At 40.6% G+C, this 21,868-nt stretch overlaps 1 protein-coding gene across 1 annotated transcript in view; it reads left to right on the plus strand.

Annotated features, from left to right (window-relative positions):
* The window catches only part of tafa3a (TAFA chemokine like family member 3a), a 77,943-nt gene extending 60,386 nt beyond the window's left edge, over positions 1–17,557 (plus strand). The window contains exons 3-5 of the mRNA XM_066703428.1: positions 6,678–6,827; positions 8,315–8,439; positions 16,926–17,557. Of these exons, the coding sequence (XP_066559525.1) occupies positions 6,678–6,827; positions 8,315–8,439; positions 16,926–16,937 (287 nt within the window). The 3' untranslated portion in view covers positions 16,938–17,557. The remainder of the gene's footprint in view (positions 1–6,677; positions 6,828–8,314; positions 8,440–16,925) is intronic.
* Positions 17,558–21,868: the final 4,311 nt, after the last annotated feature.

The following is a 21,868-nucleotide window of genomic DNA, read 5'->3' on the forward strand; positions in this document are numbered from 1 at the left end:
TGTGAAGAAGTGTCTCCTGTTTTCTGTCTAGAGACGGTGCATCTGGGAGTCAAGCACCTATAGTTAATATCCACACAGAGACTCTTTGCACACTCAATGACAAATAAACCAACTGAAAGAGGGAGCTAACATGCATGTAGACTGGTGATCGAAATGACGGAAGGACATCTACACCTTAACAACTGGGTCATGCAAAATGATAATATCCATAGGGAGAAATAACAATGGACACATTTGATTCGCACGGTGCAGAGATGTTCTGGTGGCAAGATCTTCTCTGATGTTCTGTGGAAAGGTTAGATATTCATAAGAACATAAGAAAGTTTACAAACGAGAGGAGGCCATTTGACGCATCGTGCTCGTTTGGTGTCCATTAATATCAAAGTGATCCAAGGATCCTATCCAGTCTATTTTTAAATGTTCCCAAACTTTCAGCTTCTACCACATCGCTGGGTAGTTTATTCCAAATTGTGACTACTCACTGTGTAAAGAAGTGTCTCCTGTTTTCCATTTTGAATGCCTTGAAGCCCAATTTCCATTTGTGTCCCCGAGTGCGTGTGTCCCTGCTGATCTGGAAAAGCTCCTCTGGTTTGATGTGGTTGATGCCTTTCATGATTTTGAAGACTTGGATCAAGTCCCCACGTAGTCTCCTCTGTTCCTAGTCTCTCAGTAGGACTTTCCCTACAGACATGGAATAAGTCTGGTTGCTCTCTTCTGAACTGCCTCTAGAGCAGCGATATCTTTCTTGAAGTGTGGAGCCCAGAACTGTCCACAGTATCCAGATGAGCTCTAACTAGTGCATTGTACAGTCTGAACATTACTGCCCTTGTTCTCAATTCTACACTTTTGACAATATACCCTGGCATTGTGTTTGCCTTTTTTATTGCTTCCCCACATTGTTTGGATGGAGACAGTGAGGAGTCCACATAGACTCCTAGGTCTTTCTCATGAGTTACTTCATCTAGTTCTATTCCTCCCATAGTTTAACTATAGTGGACATGGTTGTTACCTGCATGTAATACCTTGCACTTGTCCACATTGAATTTCATCTGCCAGGTGTCGGCCCACAACTGAATATTACCTAAGTCCCTTTGAATAACCTGTGCTGCTGAGATTGTATCTGCTGAGCCACCTATTTTAGTATCATCTGCACATTTGACAAGTTTGCTAACTATCCCAGAGTCCAGATCATTAATATAGATTAGAAAAAGCAAAGGCCCTAGTACTGATCCCCGTGGAACTCCACTAACAACCTCACTCCAGTTAGAAGCAACTCCTCTAATCGACACCCTCTGTTTCCTATACATCAACCAGTTCATAATCCATCTACTTACATTACCCTGAATGCCTACAGCTTCCAATTTGAGTCTTTGGTGTGGAACCTTATCAAAAGCTTTTTGAAAATCTAAGTATATCATATCATATGCTTTCACATGATCTACAGCTGCAGTTGCATGTTCAAAAAACTCTAATAGATTAGTAAGACATGATCTGCCTCGTCTAAACCCATGTTGACTATCTCCAAGAATATGGTTTTCATTAAGATGCTCATCTATTTTCTGTCTAATCATGTTTTCCAACATTTATCCTTTTAACTTGTATTCATCCCTTTCATTTTCTGTAAGCCATGTTTCTGTCACTCCTACAACATCATAGTCACACGCCAACACTGTGGCTTCCAGGTCTAACATTGTGTTCCTTATTCTCCTGGCATTGAGGTACAAACATTTCAGGACTTTCCTACTAGCAGTTTCCCTTTGTTGTCATTCCTTAGTGGAACATCTCCCTAGTTTACCAGTCCACTAATGTTCATATGTAATGCTTGTATAGCTGAGTATTTGATTTTGTAGATCTATTTCATATTTTGGAAGTATCTTTATTTTATTGAAAGTAAGAAACAAATGTGTCCTTAAATCAGACTAGAACTTTGAGATCTGTATCCTTAATCCATGGGTTTGGGTTAATTGTACCACTCCAAAATGTCCTGAAGTAAAGATTTAATAGAAGAAGTGGATTTAATTACCCACTCCTATACCAATTTGGAAGTTTCCTTTATGCTTTCTCTGCATTTTTTCCTCTCTCTCTCAGATGTAGTGTTTGTCCGTGTTAACCGACAATGGAACATATTCTGCAATTTTAGATTCGATGTCCATCATTTAAATGAGAAAGAAACGCTAAACTTGCAGACCAGCTGCTGAGCCAACTGAGGTCCCTTGCGGCTCCTGGATTTTGTAATGTTAATAAGAAAGCAATTAATCTTTGCCTGGCATCTAGCTACCTTTTCAATAAAACTAAAGGTTGATAGATTGTCTTAAAAAGAAAAACATTTAAACATTATTCTGTACAAATATAATGACTGTTATTGAATCCTCCTATTTCCCTGCTGTAGGCATAGTGCAGACACTACATTTTAAATTGCTTGACTTCTTCTATATTTGTTGCTAAATGACTTGAAAATAATGTGGTATTAGCAATTGGTATACTTTATGATATAGATCTTTAAGATTGAACCTATTCCACATACTGAAATTCAACTGATTGTTTGCTTTCTTTCATGTAGGCACTTTTTTTCTAAGAAATACATTTTTATACTCCACTGGCAGTTAATTAATTGATTTAATCTTTTTGGAATGAAATCTGGGTTATGAATGGGAAGAGGTCAATTGTTTTCATTGTTTTCTTCCAGCCATTAGGAGCTTATTGATCTTAAAACCTCTGCAAGCCTTCTCTTCGTAGATCTTAGTTTTTCAGCGTTTGTTAAATGTGTAAATGGTTTTTGAAGAACTATGGCAGCTCAAGCTTGTCAGACGAATTGGTGTTATAAAAGGGTTCTGCTTTCTCTTTGGGTCAGTTTCAACGCTTCACTATGCTGGGGAGCCAATGTCTTTTACGAGTTGTTGGTATCATTAAGACATAATGTGGACCAGTCTTTCAGTGAACTAGGAACTCCGGGGCATTAAAAACCTTTTCCTAGGGTCAAAATGAGTTACTCCTGCTTGAGACACAGTGACGCAGCCTGGTGGAATGGAGTGAAATTAGTAAGACTTCCTCATGCCTGGGTCTCGGGATCCTCTGTGATTTCTGGATTTCATGGTAACCAAACTCAAGGCTGGTTCAGTTTTCTGTCACAGGCCAAAGCTGTATGTGAGATATAGATACCTATATAGACTTGTGTTAAAATTGCATCTGACAATGTACATGTTCGGTTGGCAGACACAAAAGAAAAGGCTTGCGATAAAGACGCCGGTCACAGCTGTACAGTTAATGTAATTCTGCCCAGTCTGACAGACTCGGAGACCACTGACTGAGACCAAAAAATGCAGTTGGAGATGGAACTATGAAGCAGCCTTTGATTACTTAGGTTAATTGAACCCTTAATGAAATTATCTTCTTAATTAGATCTTGTTAAATTGGCAATAACCTGGCTTATATGCAGTGTTGCCAAGAAATCTTGATATACTGTTGCTCTCCTATAGGAATGTGCAGAGCCCTTGTGAATAATACATATTACATTAGTTGAATGGCCTCTATCTATGTGCAATAATAATAGCTCTCATCATTTTAGAATAAAAACACCTGTCTCTGTGAGGTTCCTTGGTCAGGTAATGAAATTCAAGAAATACTAAACCGTGAAGACCAAGGAGCTTTCAAAGCAAGTCAGGGATAAAGTCACTGAAATGCACAGATGAGGAGAATGATACAAAAAAAATATTGAAGTCTCTGAAAATCCCTGTGAGCACAATCTGCTCAATCATCAAGACATAGGTTGTGCATTGAACCACCCAGATACTGCCAATATTAGGCTGTTGACAACCTTGAAAGAGCCACAGAGTTCAATAGCTCAGATGGGAGAAATGTGCATCAGTCAACAATATCCAAAACACTTCACAAAAATAGCCTATATGGCAGGCTGGCAAAAAGGAAGCCATTAATAAAAATAAGCCACCTAAAAGCCTGCATGGAGTTGCAACAAAGCACCTGAGTGATCCTGCAAGAATGGCAGGACAAAATTGGTCTAAATGCCAAGCATTGTGTTTGGCGCAGTCCCAACACAGCACATCTCCCAGTCAACACATTCCCTACAGTCAAGCCTGGCGGTGGCAGCATCATGCTGTGGAGATGCTTCTCATCAGCAGGGACTGGAAAGCTTGTTAGACTTGTGTATGGATGGAGCAAAATACAGGCAAATACTAGAGGAAAACACTGTTTCAGTCTGCTAAAACTGGGGCCAAAATTCACCTTTCTTCAGTGGCTGAAGAATAAGGAAGCGAATGTCCTTCAGTGGCCGAGTCAAAGTCCTGACTTGGAATCCTATTGGGACTCTGTGGACAGACTTAAAACTGCTGTCCTGAAGTGATCCCCAAGCAACTTGAGGGAACTTGAACAAGTCTGCCAAAAAGAATGGGCACAAATTGCACAAAGCCTGAGCGCAAAGACTTACACAAAAAGACTTGCAGCTATAATTGCTGCCAAAGGTGCTTCCACCAAATGTTGAGTTGACGGGTCTGAATACTTGAAATTAAATGATTTTACCCTTAAAAGTCTTCAATTGTAGCAACTTCTATACTACGTTTACAAATATTAAGTTAATAAAAATGTGGATGCATCATTTTGTAGCGTCACAAAACGGGACACCACAGGAGTATAAAAGTGCAATAACATTTAATAATTATATCCACAAAGCTGAGCTATAGATCAAAATGAAAATAATAATAATACAAAAGTTTATTTAGCTACAGCCAAGTAAAACATCGTCTGCAGAAAAATAATAGTAGTTGCCCCAAAAATGTCAATGAGAAAAAAAAAAGCATATTGGAGTACATTACATTTTAACAGCTTTAAAACCATTACTATATAGTTGCTCGTCTGAAGTTTTAGTAGTTAAAGGCTAATACTTCCACCTGTCCCAGTATTATCCAGGTTTATGGTCTCAAAATCTCACTTAATTGCTGGCTGGGCTTTTTTTAGACTTTGAAGGCCTCCTTATTGATTTGAAGCAAAATGTTTTTAATGTCTCAGATGAGGTTTGTGGATTGCTTTCTAATGGGAAGATGGGGTATTTTTTCAATCTATTTGCAAATTACATTCTAAATTGAAAATCCATACAGATGTAATAAGAGTTCACTTTGTGAGATTTCTCAAACTTCGTAGGTCATTTCTAATCAAGCCCCTACAGAATTATATGTAAATATGTGCTTTTATACAATAACAAAATATGCTATTGTTGTTTTGTGGTTTGGTTTTATTGTTGTTGTTTTTTTTAGGAAGAATTGTGTTACATACTATTTCTGACTGGAAATCACGCAAGCAATGAAAATAAATTAATAGTTTATCTTGAATTTATGATTATTAAAGTAATTAAGTAAATGTTTCCCATATTGGTTTCTGCTCCTGATGTTTCCCCCCAAAGAAACAATCCAAATCGTTCACGCTAGGAACTAATCCAATAAGCCACCCAGATCTTCTAATTATGTGGCAACAAAAGACGGACTATTATTCCGTCACAAGGCACAGCTTGTATTCCTGAAGCTATTTGATTTTTTTTTTCCATTTAGTTAGTATTTTTGCTACAGTGCAGTAAAGTTCCAATCAAAATATTCAATAACGACGAATAAAGAGATCCAACAAATAAAGTGCACTTCAAACCGGTCTCATTCAGTCAAATCCACCTGGAGTTTAGTCATGCAAATCCGTTCTCTCGCTAAGGTTCCAAATATTTGGCTTTTATTATCCCCTCCCCAATTATTAATCTCCACGATTTCTATGTAAATACGCAGGAGTGGAGCCCGACAGAAACGGCTATAGATGGCTCCTCAAAGAGATCCGACGGAAAGATTTCGATCTCTCAAGGACTCCTCTCGCCTTTTTCATCCAGCGACGCACCCTGGTTTATAAAAAAGTAAAGTTGCTACACAGCTTACAAAGGAAAAAAGAGCGATGCCTGCTTTGAACTGTGCTGAATTGAAATGTTTAATTTGAGGAAGCCTGAATGGCATACCCCTTAGCTCGCTCCCCTCATTAATCTAACAATGTGAGAGCTTTTCTACTCTTGCACAGAAGTGCTTATCTATCTGGTGTTAAACATACACATGTACCAATTTGTTAAGGTGTTTTTTTTTTAAATATATATATAATTAAAACAGTTTTTCTGCTGCTAGATCTCAGGGGCTTGATTTTAAAGCATCGGTTGCCTACGTTCCCTATCTGTTGTCACACACAGCACAGGGTTTGGATTTTAATGTGAAAGCGAATACAAACGAAGGTGGGAGCTTTGTAGCAAACCTCAAAACAGGGCTGTTTCTTCTTTTTGCATAATGAAGATTTATAGTTTCAGGCTATTGAATTAAACAGTAGGTTTGAAGCAATGGACCACACTGCAGTTAAATTGAAATGTGAAGTTAAAATGAGAAGAAATGTTTTTGGGAGATGGATAGATTTTAAGTGTTCTGCATGATGATTCAGCTACTTCTTGGATCTGTCAATGAATTGGTTATGAATGTGACAGAGGTCATATTTATCACACTGATATTGATGGTCACTTGGGTTGGGCACTTGCTGAACAGTTTTTTAATTCCAAAAGTGTATGCTCCAATGGTTTTACGTCTTCATTAATTGGTCCTCATTGGTAACTTAGTTCACCAGCCGTGATTCAATGAATAATCTATTTTCCCTTCCAGTTCACGTCAAAGCTGGGACCTGTGAAGTCATCGCTGCACACCGCTGCTGCAACAAGAACAAGATAGAGGAAAGATCTCAAACGGTCAAGTGCTCCTGTTTCCCGGGCCAGGTCGCTGGGACTACGAGGGCCGCCCCTTCGTGTGTTGACGGTAGGTTCGATCGTCTTTCAATCCCTCCGGCAATCGGTGACTTTGAATAATTGGACGACTCCACTGAGGCCGAAGCCCAAAAGCTGATTGTAATATAACACACCGGATTGGGTTAATGATGTACCCTGCAGTTTGTTAGACATTTTGTTTTCCACCTTTAAAACTCATGTTTCCTATTCGCTTAACACTCACAGCCCATATAGACATCATGTTATTGAGTTTCACAGGGCAGTAGGCGGGTTTGAAAGAGTACAGTAAACACAGCTTCTCACAGATGTACGTTTGAATTTATAGCGGTGTTTATTGCACCTCTGCAGCTGGATTTACTGTTCTGATCTTTTTATTCATTCTGTATATCAGTGCAGATCATATTTATTTCCTTGAAACTCAACTAACTCAGAACCCAGTTCCCAGGACTTTTTTAATTGAGCTGCTGGTGTTGCATTTATACCAAACGTTTCACCCATATCAGACCCTTCTTTTGGTTGGTATTGTTTTCTTTCAGCAACTATCTGAAGGACTCAAAAGAGTATTTATTCAGGGAAGCCTACACATCTATTCCTGCATTTTTAGTGGAAGAGAAAAATAATTAGCATTCGTACAAATGCACCCGTTGTGCGACTCGACGTGAACCAGTGAATTCTGGTGTCTTGCGTGCATTTCAAAGTCAAGCCCACAGCAGCGATCCTGGCTGACTGAGGCAGTGGTTTGTCATTTAATACCATGTCAGCTGTGTCCGTTTGACAGCCCGATTGATTTTTATCTTATTTTCTTTACTGTAACTGCGCCGGCTCGGCCTCCTCCTCCTCGCTGGTGCACGGAAATGTCAAATAAGGTGTCCATCTCGGCCTGCTCTGCACAATTTCTTTCACCTCAGCGTTTGCACATCCCCAGCACTGCGTTCATTCCTGCCAAACCGCGCATCCACTTGATTGGTATGAGCCCCCAACACTGACAGTGTTCAAAGGATGCGCCGGGGCCATGTTTATAGTATATTTATGTTATTTAAATTAGTGTGACACAATAAAGCAGGTGGGTGCCTCATCGCAGCTGTCACATCTTTGTGACAGTTAAGAGGTTTATTATTTATATGTAGACACACTACAAGATGTTTCATTATTTATTTAAAACACTGCTTAATGTCATAAACAAATGACACGAATGCAGCTCTTGTTGTAAGTTTTCCTTCATCGACAGAGAATGTGTAGTTTTAAATGTGTCACCCTCATCATCACCATCAGCCTATTTAGATCCCCTGCTGGATGAAGGTCCCCCAAAATGTTTACTTCGATCTACATCTGCTCTTTTCCATGTCACGCCTGCAGTCGTGACATTTCATTTATGCAGCATCACTTAATCCCAACTAAAATGTCTTTCATTTTGAAATACCAGACATCCAAATATTTGATTTTAATTGTATATGGCTCCAGTGGCTTCCACATGTCATTCTTCATCTTATTTCCTGGTGTTTCCCCTTTGCTCCACAGCTTCAATAGTTGCCCAGAAATGGTGGTGCCAAATGCATCCTTGTCTCGATGGAGAGGAGTGTAAGGTATTGCCGGATCTCACCGGCTGGAGCTGCAGTACAGGAAACAAAGTCAAGACGACCAAGGTGGGTGCCTTCTCAATAACTCACAATTTGACTTAACATGCACAACCATGTGGCAGACAGAAGTAAAACAATGGGACAAAATAAGAACTTTACTGCCTATGTGAAAACCATGTTTTTAAGTGTTTTGTCCAAGATCTTGTCAAACGAATGTGTGAGGTGATTTCATTTGGCTGGGGTCTCGTATAACTTAAGGTCCTAGAATTGTCAAATGAACTGACCAACTGCTTAAACACTTTGCTATGTCTAAGCTTCAAAACATGTAGACTTAACCACAGTGGAGTAGGCAACTTGATTTTAGAGTTACTAGTATAGGACAGAGCCCCACTGATTAAAATCATATGCCAGCAGTGCATATTATTCTGATTTCTGCTTTAGTTCCATCTTCTTTATGTGAATAAAAAAATTATGTATGCCAAAAAAAAAGAAAATATATGCACTATTGAAAAATATTTTACTTCATCTCCACCATGATGCTAGGTTATTTTTGAGCTTTTTCTTGCCCCCTTTTAAGTGGGTCTCAGGCAAATGCATCTCTTAAAAGGAAATCAAATTAATTACCGTAGATGTCTGTGCCACATGGCTGTGAAAGAGCCGTGAGTCTATGACTGTGTGACCCACTTGTCTTGTGCGCTTTGCTCTGAGGAGCTAAGAAAATGGGTTTGGGCTCCTTCCCACCTTTGAAAAATCAGTTTTGGACTAGACATCAAAAGGAACAGAAAATAAAAGCAAAAAATTCAACAGAAGTTCTCTTGCTGTGTTGGTAAATATTTGATCAGAATGGAATGAAACTGTACTCGCAAAAAAAAAAACGTTTTTGGTAGCCGGTTACCTCTCTCTTATCAGTGTGACATGCTAGGCTTTAAGATCGCAGTCATGCTCTTTTTCTTATATTTAAAATTTTATTTTCAGGAACACATGCTTGTTAGTCGTTCGTTCTCCATTATTCATATCATGCAGGGGTTGGACTTTTTGTTGTCTTCGGGTTAATAATTCATGGCGCTCTTGCCCTGAGACTGCCGTAAAAGGTGGGGGAAGGAACAGGATGTGGTGGGGAATCTCCGCTTGTTTCAGACACGTATGCACACGCCTTCGCACACGCATGCTCACCGAGCCGGGGTCACTGCACGTCTTCGGCCCCCACGTCCCCCAGAATGCCGGTGCAATTAAAGTTTGATCGTGCTTGTTAAGAATGCAGACGGCGTATCGTGCTTAATCAACTGCATAACTCTGTGAGCATCCGACATGGAGAAAATGCGTAATTATGCTGCACGCTCGAGCGACAGGATTAAGGCTTGTCTGTGTTTAAAAAAAGGCACAGCACATTCTGGGAATTGTGTTTCAGAGGGGAGGAGGTCAAGGATTCACGGGGGTGGGGATGAGGGGTCCAGGGAGAGTTGTATATAAACCCAGGAATGTTTTTATTCCCACTTCCATATCCCATCAGAGCAGTGCTGTTTGCCTTAATAGGATAGTGTCTTTAATCCTATTTGTGGAGGATTCTGCTTGTGTATTTATGGGGAGATTGCTGAAAATAAATATCATTATTCTTAGAAAACAATGCAAATCTGATCTTCCTGGAATATATTCTGCTCCCACACTAAGCATATATACTGCTGTACAAAATGCATTAATTTCTAATCTTCTTTTTCCTCATTTTTATGATTAGTAGTAGTAGTAGTAGTAGTAGTAGTAGTAGTAGTAGTAGTAGTAATAACAGTAGTAGAACATAGAAGTGGTAGTAGAGTAGTAGTAGTAGTGGAATGGCATTTTCAATAATTTCAGAACCTCCATTTATTTGTTCCACAAAATAATTCTGTATTCATCCGTATTCTATGGGAAAATAAGGGTTATATAATTGATGCTTTTAATTAAACCTTACAAGGCATCGCTCAAAGGATTTCACCTGTTTGCAAGTGCAGAATGAAGGATCCTGTTCTTCTTCACTGCACCCATGTGAGAGAGAGCGTGCGGAGGGCGGGGGGGGGCAGAGAGACTGGAGACCGTGCTTTATTATGCAGTGTTGCGTAACGTCAGCTGTAATGTATGACACGGCGCATCACAATCATTTTCGCATGTGGCGTCGTGTCAGTCACCTGCCTCCAACAAAGAGCCGCGGAGTTATTTCAGCTTCACAAGGGCCTGTGAACGGTGCGCGGAGGAGGCAGTCCAGGCTCGAAAACAAGGTTAGGGATGATTTTCCGAATGTGTGCTGCGAAATAAAACACTAAGCAAAACAGTGAGCTGAAAGGGACTGCCATGGTTCTGTAGTACTGACTTGCAGCAGCATTAGCCATACAGGAGAAGTCATCTGAGTTGACCCACACAGTAGTGTTTATGTGTTTAATTGGAGCTGGAGAAGGCCGCTAAGATCGGGCCACGCTCCCGCACTATTGCCATGGCTACAAAGGCAGATGTTCTTGCAGGCCTGACACCGTGCTATCACTTCAGAGGTTCAGAGGTGTGGGGGTGAGGAGCAAGATATTTTAGATGTTGATGTAATCTGGTGTCAGTTTTTCGGTTAACATGCTCACACAAGCTCCTAACCTGGTCTGCGTAGTTCATTTGGTTCCCAACAGACACACTCGCCTGTGCTAGAGCTGACGCGAAAACCCCCCCAAAAAACATGCTGTTGCAGGGTCGCTCACAAACACGGCAAAAACAAAACTGATCTTGTGTCAAACTCTGAAAAGTGCAGATCGTGATTGTAGCTAAAGGCAGTGCCGTCTGTGATATGTTATTTGCCTTTCTATTGTATTTTTCAAATCGTTTTGATTGTGCTAAGTAATTGGGAATGCAGTTACAAATGGCAAGGCTTTATCTTTCCTTTCTGGGGAGGAGAAAAGCAAATTAAGGACCCCTGCCATTTTATTAAGTGATAGAAACTCTTGGGTAAATATTTACTCCATCTAAACATTACAGCTTTATATTGAAGACCCCCGTTTCAGTTTTAAAATGAAGGAAGCAATTACCTCTCACCAGTTCTGAGGTGTTTGTTGATATGTTCCATATAGATATAGTTTTAAACCGGTCATGAAGAATGTAAACTCATGAGATTTAAGCCAAGTTTTCTAATCTAATTTCCTCCTAAACTATGTAATATATCACAGGCATCAGCCGCAAGCAAAGTGAAAATGATTACGCTTATAGATTATAGAATTACAATGGGATATGAGGTACATAAAATACTGTAGGCATATCCATCTTATTTATAAACAGGTATCGTCTTTTTTACTGTACTGTATATGTAAGGCAGCATTGCCGCTTCAGAATTGGTTGTAAATATCAATAGTGCTTCAGATGGGAGATCTTTTTTTGAAATATCTTTAGTTTTATCATCTCAACGCACTGAGGAAAACTTCAGCACAAACATCGGCTTCAGTTTGAGGGGAAGCATTTTCGAAAGTGGAGATGAAGCCAAGATGTGCTTTTGTTGGGGATCAATATTGGTCTCTGCATAATGGGGTGTATATATATTAAAAAAAATGAAATGAAAGATTTTTTCTTTAATATGAGTTACAGAGGTCAACACGCATCTCGGGCACTAATCCATGGCATTGATTTCCCTTTTAGGGCTCCATTAGCACACGGTTGTAAATTGAAATCGACAGTCTGACTTGGGCTTAAGGGGGGCGATGAATCAAGGAGATAACAAAAAGATACGCCTCTCTGTTAACAACCGTCAATAGCTGGTACACATGTAGAGAGGTGAAGAAACAACGGCTCGTTCATTTCTCATTTGAAGATGGGGTACATGGCTGGTGATGTAACCTGTGCACAAGAAGTTAAAAGCTACTGCACTATTCTGGGAAAAAACATCTGACGCATAAAGGGTCACGTCATTGTAGGGAATGCTGGTCTCATTAGTGCTCTGTTGCAGATGGCTTGGATTGCTGGAGACCTTTATAAACATGGATATCGGTTCAGTCCTCCTTTGATTGTGATGAGGTGTAAAGCTAGTGGAGGAATATAAAGACAGACCAGGGCTGGGGCATTAGTAGTAGCAGCAGAGTTGAGAGAGAGAGAGCTGATATGTCAGAACAACAGGAACGCTTGGAGAGATGACCTATTGCGCCTCCTGAGCTCTCCTAATGCAGAGGGGTAGACGTGAAGTGAAGCCCCCATGTCACCATTTCCATAGATATTAATATTTGGAATTCAATACTAAGTATTCGTATGTGAAAATGTGAGTGTTGTGTTGTATATGACCTGCATCTGTTGTTGCTGTACTTAATGCCCTGGCTTTCATGATCTGAAATCCACCGATGATGACCGACTTAAAAATGTATGCTTTTTCCACAGTGCTCAGATTGTGTTGATGCAGTTTCTTCATAATGAGTTTCCATCGTTTGTTTGAACGCATTAAGGGATTCTGTGCAGAGGTAGTATTTGGGATGGTGCCCTTACACAAACACATCAACATCGACACATGACTTCTGGCTCAAACCATTACTGGCTGAGATACCCCCTAAAGAGCAAAGAAAGACCCCCTACTATAAAACAGACACTTTATATCAAGCGTACCAAAACATCCCGGTTTATTGAAACAGTACTGAACAGAACGACAAGCACACACGGACCAGAACATGAAACATTTACACATCTAAGCATCTGAACTTTCCGGCAGGTATGCTTATGTTGTTTAAGATATAGTGCCTTTATTTTCAAGTCACCTAGCTCATTATTAGCCCTGACAATAGCCAGAACCACAACCCTAACCCTAACCCTAGCCAACACAAAAAATCGAAGCTTCACCCAGTGCAAAACTACACCCCATTTTAGAGGTATCTACATTAATGAATAAAATACAATAAAAATCACTCTAAAATCAACTTAATTGTTACTGTAAGATTGTTCCTGTATCACAGATAAGACATCAATATAAACAAAACTCACACAACAGAGTGAAAACCTCTGGGCTGCACATTTGCTCTGAAACCCTAATTCTAAACTGCAAACACACCAGCAAAGTCATTCTGGTTTACAATAACCCAGGACTGAAAACGAAACCTCATTCTACATGACCTCAAGGCATTGGCAGGTAATGTTACCTGATTATAGTTAAAAAAATATGATTCCACTGTGTATGTTTATCCACACAGATACTCCACACAGGCAACCACATCCTTCTGTATTAAAATCATCAAACTCAGACACAGATATTAATATGGATGTGACACAATATCGGGCACACAGACACTGGGATGTGCCAGCCTGGCTTTGTGCTTCTCAGTCCGTTCACGCGGAATGTTTGGGGGCAATTATATTACATTGAGGAATTAGTGGGATGCTCATTTTCATGCGACAGGGCTCTGTTGATACTCGGTGCACATATTTCTGATTCAGTGCTCTGTTTTTTCTTACTTGTTTTCAATCTGTTAATGGAACCCACTTTGTGAGTTAACCTCCGAATGTGGGGTAATGCCGTGGTTTGCCGAACACCGAGATGACGACGAAAATGCAGAAAACAGCTGCTACCGCCGCAAATCAGCTTACAGGGGACTGTGAGTGAGTGTCACGGACCGCAAGGTGGATTTTGGCTGCTGGGCACCTACAGCAACAGGTGCAGAAACACACCAGGATTCCCATATGAGGACATTTTCCTCAGTGAAAGAGGCCAACCCTCAATCAGTGCTTTCTATTATTCTTACTCTTTACATTTTCTCTTTCTCTCTCTCTCTTTCTGACTGTGATTCCTCCTCTTTCTCTTATTCTTATTCTATGCAGGTTGCTTCCATTTTAGGCACACAGAATGTGTCTTTTCTGCATCGAAGCTATACAGAACCCTCATGCATTACTCTTATTAAACTCTACTAAATGTACTTTTTTACCAGCTGTTTGTCATGTTCAACAGATGGGCTTTGGTTCTCTATGGCTCTGCTAATGTGACGGGTTTAGTCAACGTGTCACATGGTCACATGCTAGATCTTCTCCCATGGCACTTCCCCCCCCCCCTGGATAAAGTGACATATGGTCGATGATCTCCTTGCCACATTACTGATGTACAAAATCAATTTCTTAATCTCCGCCTTCGTATTATTATTAGAGAAGGGGAAAGGTTGGCACAAGGAATGTGCACAACAGTGGCATGAACACTCAGATGGCTCAAACTAATCACCGTGTTAGTGTGTCACTGTGTGCTGCTGTAGTGTGTGCATAGAGAGCAAAACAAGTTGTGGAGTTAAGATTATAATGCAATAACCTGCCAGTCAGTAGGGAGAAGGGGTCTCCAGTCTTTTTTATCAAAAGCAGGCTGGGACAGGAATACAGCACAAATGCAGTAACAGTGTTTACACTTCAGTTAGGTCTCCCCAATGTACCGACCCCAAAACAATGCAATACAATCCACAACCGTCTACGAAGATGCACAGATTGGGCTAGAGTTAAAACATGGCAGTTTGTCTGGTTGGGAAGATGGGGGTGAAGTAAGAAACCAAAACCTGCATCCAGGTCGTGACCGCACACGCTGCAGTGGTGTGAGTTGATACGATTGGATGCTTGCCATCTGCCTTGGCTTTCCCTTCCTTCCCACCCAGGATATACCTGGCAGGTCAAGATTAAACTGAGCGTCCCAGCACAGAAAGGTTTCAAACCTGGCGAAACCGTCACAACCAAATTCTCTTCAATAACTAAAGGTTCGTACATATGGCGCTCGAAGACAAAAGGTTGGGCACTGGTCCAGATTTGCCGACACCGTTTGCTGCTAGCAGTGACACTATGGTTTCCCATTTTGTCTTTTGTAAACTCTAGCCAAGGCGGTTGAGCCACTGCCAGTTGCTAAACGAATGAGACTAATAGTTGCCAATGCGCACAGCTGAGCACCTTGGTGGCAGCAAATCCTACTGATAGTACCTTCTGCCTTATTAAAAGCGAGTCTCGGAGCCCATCGCAATGCATTATGAAAGCAGGTTAAATTGCTCCACTATTTCAGTGTCTAATAAGTACATGGGGGAGACTGTGCCGTCACAAAGTGGTGAATATTCAGAGCAGCTCATTACAATAACCATATAGAAAGTGCCGCTTCTCCTCAGGGCCCTGCCTATCAGTGCTATGTTTAATTTAGTTCTCCATCAACGCATCTTAGTAGAGTGCCTGGATAAACAGTTTTTAACTTCTTACTTATGTATTAAAGCTATAATAAGTGAGAGTAGGTGGTGGGGCAGTACAGGCATCATTTAAGTGCAATCCATGTACACATTGGTTCCTGTGAGAACAATGTTCAGTCCTATGCAGTGTTTTATTTACACCTCTAAAGACAAAAGTGCCTTGTTGAATCACACGTTTAATTTGACAGATTTTCTTTTTCCAGCATGATATGCAATCCAGTTTGTCCTGATTTAACAGCGTGACACTTTTGTGCAAGGTGGCTTGTGGAGTTCATTAAATGCCGACAAGTTCATGTTTATAGCCGGTAATTATACTCCGGCATCCTAACTGCATTTCTGTGTGTAACCTTTATAAATGCCTGGTCTGGTGAAATTCTGTTTTGATAAGGTAATTGTCAGTAAAGTGGCAGTTTTAACTCTGATGCTATTTGCAAATTATCTAATTCAGTACTTATAGCTTTCAATTGGGTCAACCAAAGAAACATCCAGCAAACTGACAGCTGCCTTGAAGCGACACCTGCGGAGCACTTGATTGGTGGGTCACAAATGTGATTCAGCCTCAGCCATAGAATGACAGATATACGAAGCTAGTGCATTGTTTCATACAGAAAAAAGTAATACAAGAGACCCACTTTGAATTAAAAGCAAAGACATTGTATAGCTTAAGAAGAGAAGACAGAAAAAGCAGGGAAAGGTCCAGTAGGTTTGAGGCGTAGGAGGGTTGTTTAAATATAATCATGGTGAATGACAAGGATTTCCACACAGCCCTGTGTGTGTAGAAACAGCCCCACTGACCACAGCAGCCGCTGTACTGGCCAAGCGAGACCGCCGTGCCGAGAGACAGCTCGAGCGCTGCCAGCGAGGAGGCGGCGCGCCCGGGGAGAAGATCACACACCGCTTCTGGAAGGAGATTAAACTGTATTTGGTAATAGAGCCGCCGCGCCGGTCGTATTACACAATTGTCAGAGGAGTCGGCTTTAGATAACTGAAGGGCAATGTACTGATGTGTCAAAGGAGTGAGTTGATTATGAGGCTTGTAAATGCGATAATGTGATCTAATAACAGGTTATAATGTTTCCACCGGTGGCCTCCACCCTGGGAGCCGTGATTCTCTTAGCGTTGAGATTACAGCATACCACACGAGGGCTGGGATATCAGATGCTGTCGACGGGTGTCTGTGTCCTCTGGTTTCACTCTGGATTCACCCCTCAAAAAAACTAAACTAAACAGACAGAAGTATGTATTGTATTGTTCATTGGCCCGAGGTGGGGATTGGGACTTGGGTTCTAAAGCAGTTTGCTGAAACGAAACAAACACCCCTGTAAAGCGCCCAGCTGGATTGTCTTCATTTTCACGCTAACCCGTGTCTTCTTTGCTTTCCAGGTCACGCGATAGTCTGGCCCCCATTCAGAAACCATGACAAGGAACGTCATTTTATATATATAATAGTATCAGAAGAATGGAAATTCAGTCGTTCCGGCTGAGTGACGGGCACTTGAGGACCCAGTCAGCCTTTCTGGACCGGACTTGTCAGTGGGGGTGTGTAGACAAACACTCACAGGACGCACTGTTACTGGGAACCAGCCCGATGGGCGCAAGAACTCAACTGGGAGGGTTTTGTGTACTCGTGAACTTGTGAAAGTGAGGATTATCCATCGACTTCAATACCTTGTCTTTATTATATCAGCTACTTCTCTTTGTGCATTCTTACAAGAGGACGGGGGACATACCATTCGGGTCATATGTAGGCCGAGGGCGTCAGGATCATACAGCAAAATGAACCGGACTGAGAGTCAATCGACTGTGTTAAGAGGCTCGCTTTAGATCTCAGATACATGCCAGTACTTTTTTTTCACAGCCAGTACAGTGTCTCCAAATGTAATTGTGTTCCTTTTTTTGTCATAAGTGCATATTTTCCAGTTTTTATCCACCGGCTCTGATATATATCCCCAGGAAAAAAGGCGAATCTATATTCCCCTTTTACAAGTCTTTTTTTTTATGCAAAAAAAACAAAAGTCCAAATCCTGTTGTAAGACTTGGGAATGGGGTCAATGCATCTCTTGGTTGGCGTCAGTGAATTCTGCAACTGGACTGAATATTAGTTTTTCAGAGGGAGCGTTGTAAAGCGGATATTATGACAACTTGAAACCTGTTTAACTGTTTTATATCAAAACACAAATTACGATGAAGTGATCAGAATGAAGTACAGCTGAAGTCCAACACACCAACTACTATATGTATTTTTAAAAAGCCTGGTAACTGATGTTAAGTACATTTATGTCAATATTATCTTTCAAATAAAAAAAAGGAAAAATCCAATGTATCCCGTTTCATAACAACACTGATTTCAGGTTAAAAATGTCAAAGGGAAGCTTTTTATAAGAACATAAGAAAGTTTACAATCGAGAGGAGGCCATTCGCCCCATCGTGCTCATTTGGTGTCCATTAATAACTTGAATGCCTTGAAGCCCAATTTCCATTTGTGTCCCCGGGTGCGTGTGTCCCTGCTGATCTGGAAAAGCTCCTCTGCTTTGATGTGCTCGATGCCTTTCATGATTTTGAAGACTTGAATCAAGTCCCCACTTAGTCTCCTCTGTTCCAGGGTGAAAAGGTTCAGGTCCTCAGTCTCTCAGAGTAGGACATTATAATACCATAGCTTGTTCCTTTTATGATCATCTCTGCTGTTTCCCATCGCTGGTAGAGTCATGTGACCAACCTCACTATAGGATCTTGCCTATAGGTCAGACAGGTTGTTAGCACTCAGCTGGGGAGCGTTTTCCATGGTTGCACAGTACAGTATTCATGCCATTAATTACTGTGACAGGGAGAGTGTGCCGTTAATAATAAATTCAGTTTTGTGGCTGAGAGCTTGGATTGTTTAGAAGCCTTTTTTTCTATTATTTAATATGTTTTTTCCTTGCTTTCATGTGTATAATATAATTTGCATTCTGACAGCGATTCCCCAAAGGTTTGTTTATGTGGCTGTCAGAAAAGAGAGGGGGGGGGGATAAAATAAATAAATAAAAATGAATAAATCCTGACTTTTAAAAGGCAAGGGTAATGGTATTAGCATAATGCCATTTGCAAGTGATTCGGCGGTGCTAATTTACAATTAGGCTTCATTGCAGATATCGGAATAATTGGGGAGGAAATGCACTCAGATGCGCTCTTGATGGCATTTCGAAAGAGATCCGCTCCGTCAGGGTGCTTAATGTGAAAATGTACCCAGCGAACAGCGTCCTTCCCATAGATCCTATCAGCCTAATGTTCATCACATTCAGGCCTTTATCTGACAAAACATTAATAAGCCGAATGAGTGGAGCTGTTGATATTAAGAGAATCAGGGTAATGCGTTTGTTACCTCCATAGATGCAAATTTGCCCAACAAAAAGTCAACGCTTTGTATTTGTATTTTTGTATATTACATATAAGTCTTATTCTGCTAAATTAGCACAGTTTCTCTTGACAGTAGGGGTGTTTGAACGCTTAATTGTGAGACTGGGAATAGCATTGGAGAATACTCAGAATTAGTCCTCTATCTTTGTTTTAAACTGGACTGACTTTTTCTACAGATTTAATGATCCTGCCGTTGATGTTATGACCTGGTTACAATTTACTCTGTACTCGGCATCTGTGGTGAGTCCTCTAAACTCTACAGATCACATCCGGTTCAAGATAAGTAAAGTACTATTATTATGTTAATTGAATGAGGCCCATTAATGTCTTTAAAACGTATATATTTTTGGTTCTTCAATATTGCAGACAGAATGCAAATCTAAATCTTTTTAAAATGTAACTATTTTATGTAACTATTTAACTATGTTATGGGTAACATCTTAGAAAAATCATTTTTGTTTGTTCCTTTTTTCATGAATATGCAGTGCATCACCAAATATTTTCCAATAAAACGTTCATGAAACTCAAGAGAAATGATTTTAATTACAAAGTTTTTGTCATACTTTGTAGAGAACAGTAAACCTTTCTCTTAACTGTGTGGCACTCGAGTTCAATTATATTTTCAGCACAGCCACGTACAATTTTGTGTGGATATCCGAAAAAAAGGGAAAGAAATACCGTCATATTTTGGGATGCAGTGTTTTCTCTCGAGGGGATCAGCAAGACCAAAAGCTGTGGTGTGTACCTTGATTATTCACCCATCCCTGGCAATGTCATCATGTACGAAGCATCATTCGGTTAGTTTTTTTTAATGATATGATAATGCATCTTGTTCGCTACAGGTCCCGGCTACCAGTGTGTTATAGAAAATAACTCTGACATTTAAGTTGTCTTTGCATAGCATGCCTCTGTATAAATATGCAAGCGCTCGGTTGCTTAACTGAACAAATTATTGACTTAATTAGTCAAGCTTAGCGTGATCTTTAGCCACAGACTGCGGAGTAGACCAGGGTTGGAGACCGCTGCCCTACATTAGAGGCCGAAGTCCCCAAGTCCCCTTTGTCGTTGTCCAGTTCACTTCTGTTGCTCACCTGCCAATGAAGTTAACTTTCCTGCTAAATTGCATGCTCGTGGACCTCAGTGCGGTTTCTTTTCTAGTCCAGCTACAACTGGCAGAGATAGGAATGGTGTCAGATCTGGCCAGTACCTTCACCGTACAGGGAGACAAAAATGCTCTCCTGCTCAAATGGTTCTTCACTGCCATGTCGATGCAACACCATTCCCCCTTAAAAATGTATATAGAATATCTATCATTACTTCTATCTACATGTCCTTGTTATATTCCATTTTACAGAAGGTCATGTATCAATTTATCTGATTGTCATGAGTCAGACAGTAACATAAACACATGTGGCTCCATTTGCCTCAAGCAAGGGATGAAAGAGCTCAGAAATGCTTTACCTCTGTTAACTCTTCCCTGACATCTTGAATAATCCACAACAGAGAATTACACACCTGAAATACTGTACGAATGATATCCATGTACTTTCTATGTATAATGGTGTTGTCACTTGAATTCCAGGTCGCAGATCTGTAGTGCTGTATATGTAAGTAAAAGAAAAAATGTACATACAATATTTTATACTTCTTTCGGTAAGTTTACTGTAACACAGTAAAATCTAGAGTGGTCCGGAGCGATGACTGAACTTTGTCTCTGAATCCAAAATTAAAGCCCTGGCCACAGTTACACGTCTCTCCCACAATCTTACACTGTATAGAAAGCAATGTGATCCACCCCTACTGAAGATTCATTATACTGGGACCCATTACAAAATTCAGTACATGAACCATTTTGGGGGCTAAAGTATCTTATATTAGTATAAACAAATGTATTAACACTATAGTCTTTTCCGTCCTGAGACAGTGGTGTCTGGGGTGTATATGGGTATTTGGAAACTGGTGTAAAATACAGATGTATATTTCTTTATGCACAAAACAATGTATATAACATTAAAAAAAATACAGTTTTGGTAACACCAGGACTTTTTATTAACTAATTATTTAATCAAGAAATCAATCAGTTATTAGGCCTCTGCAAAAAATGTCAAGCTGTCACAATCTACAGCTCTTCTTTTCCAAACTCCAGCAACAGTTTTGATGTTATCACACACATATATATGAATAAAGATAAAATCATGACATTAATCTCTTGAATGCTTTAACTGATGTGACATTTGAGTCACACTATTATGACTGAGCCCTATGTACCAAACAGAACAGGGAAGGAGAGAGAGAGCAGGTGGAGAGATGAACACGTTTTCTCAGACGCACTGGAAGGAGTTAAGCCGTTGAACTTTCCTCTTCCGTGTTTTGCCAAAACATAAACATTTGCACACATGATATGTATTAAACTGGTGCGCTAAGACGCTTTTCTCATTTGGCTAATCTCCCAATGCAATCCGCTCGATGGTTGCGGCTTTTAAGAAATCCTGAAAGCGTAGTTAGTGCATGTCATTAAAAGATTAAGAAAAATAAACCGCCGCGAAAATGTACACGCGCAGCCTCGATCTCCGGCAGGACAAAAACACCGCCGCGGGCGTCTCCTTAGCAGGGGGATTAGGGCGGCCGGCGCTGTTGTTTGTGCCGCTCCTGTAATCTGAGGGGACTAAGGGCACATACTCTACATTCTCCACTTCATAGAGTCTCCATGCATAGTTATTTTCTCTTGCCATTATCATTTTTAATATCCTCATCAAATGCACGTTCATTCCCTCCCTCGCAAACCATACAACCAGACAGATAACTCCGGCACAACCAGTTGGATACCAATTACACAGACACATGTAGGAGACAGAAATGTCAGGAAAGACAAGGCAGGTAGGTCTCTCTTCCTTGGAAGGTCGTACAGCAGTTCATAAACCAATTGTCTT

This window comes from Amia ocellicauda, chromosome 5, assembly GCF_036373705.1.
Source record: "Amia ocellicauda isolate fAmiCal2 chromosome 5, fAmiCal2.hap1, whole genome shotgun sequence".
NCBI classification, from domain to species: domain Eukaryota; kingdom Metazoa; phylum Chordata; class Actinopteri; order Amiiformes; family Amiidae; genus Amia; species Amia ocellicauda.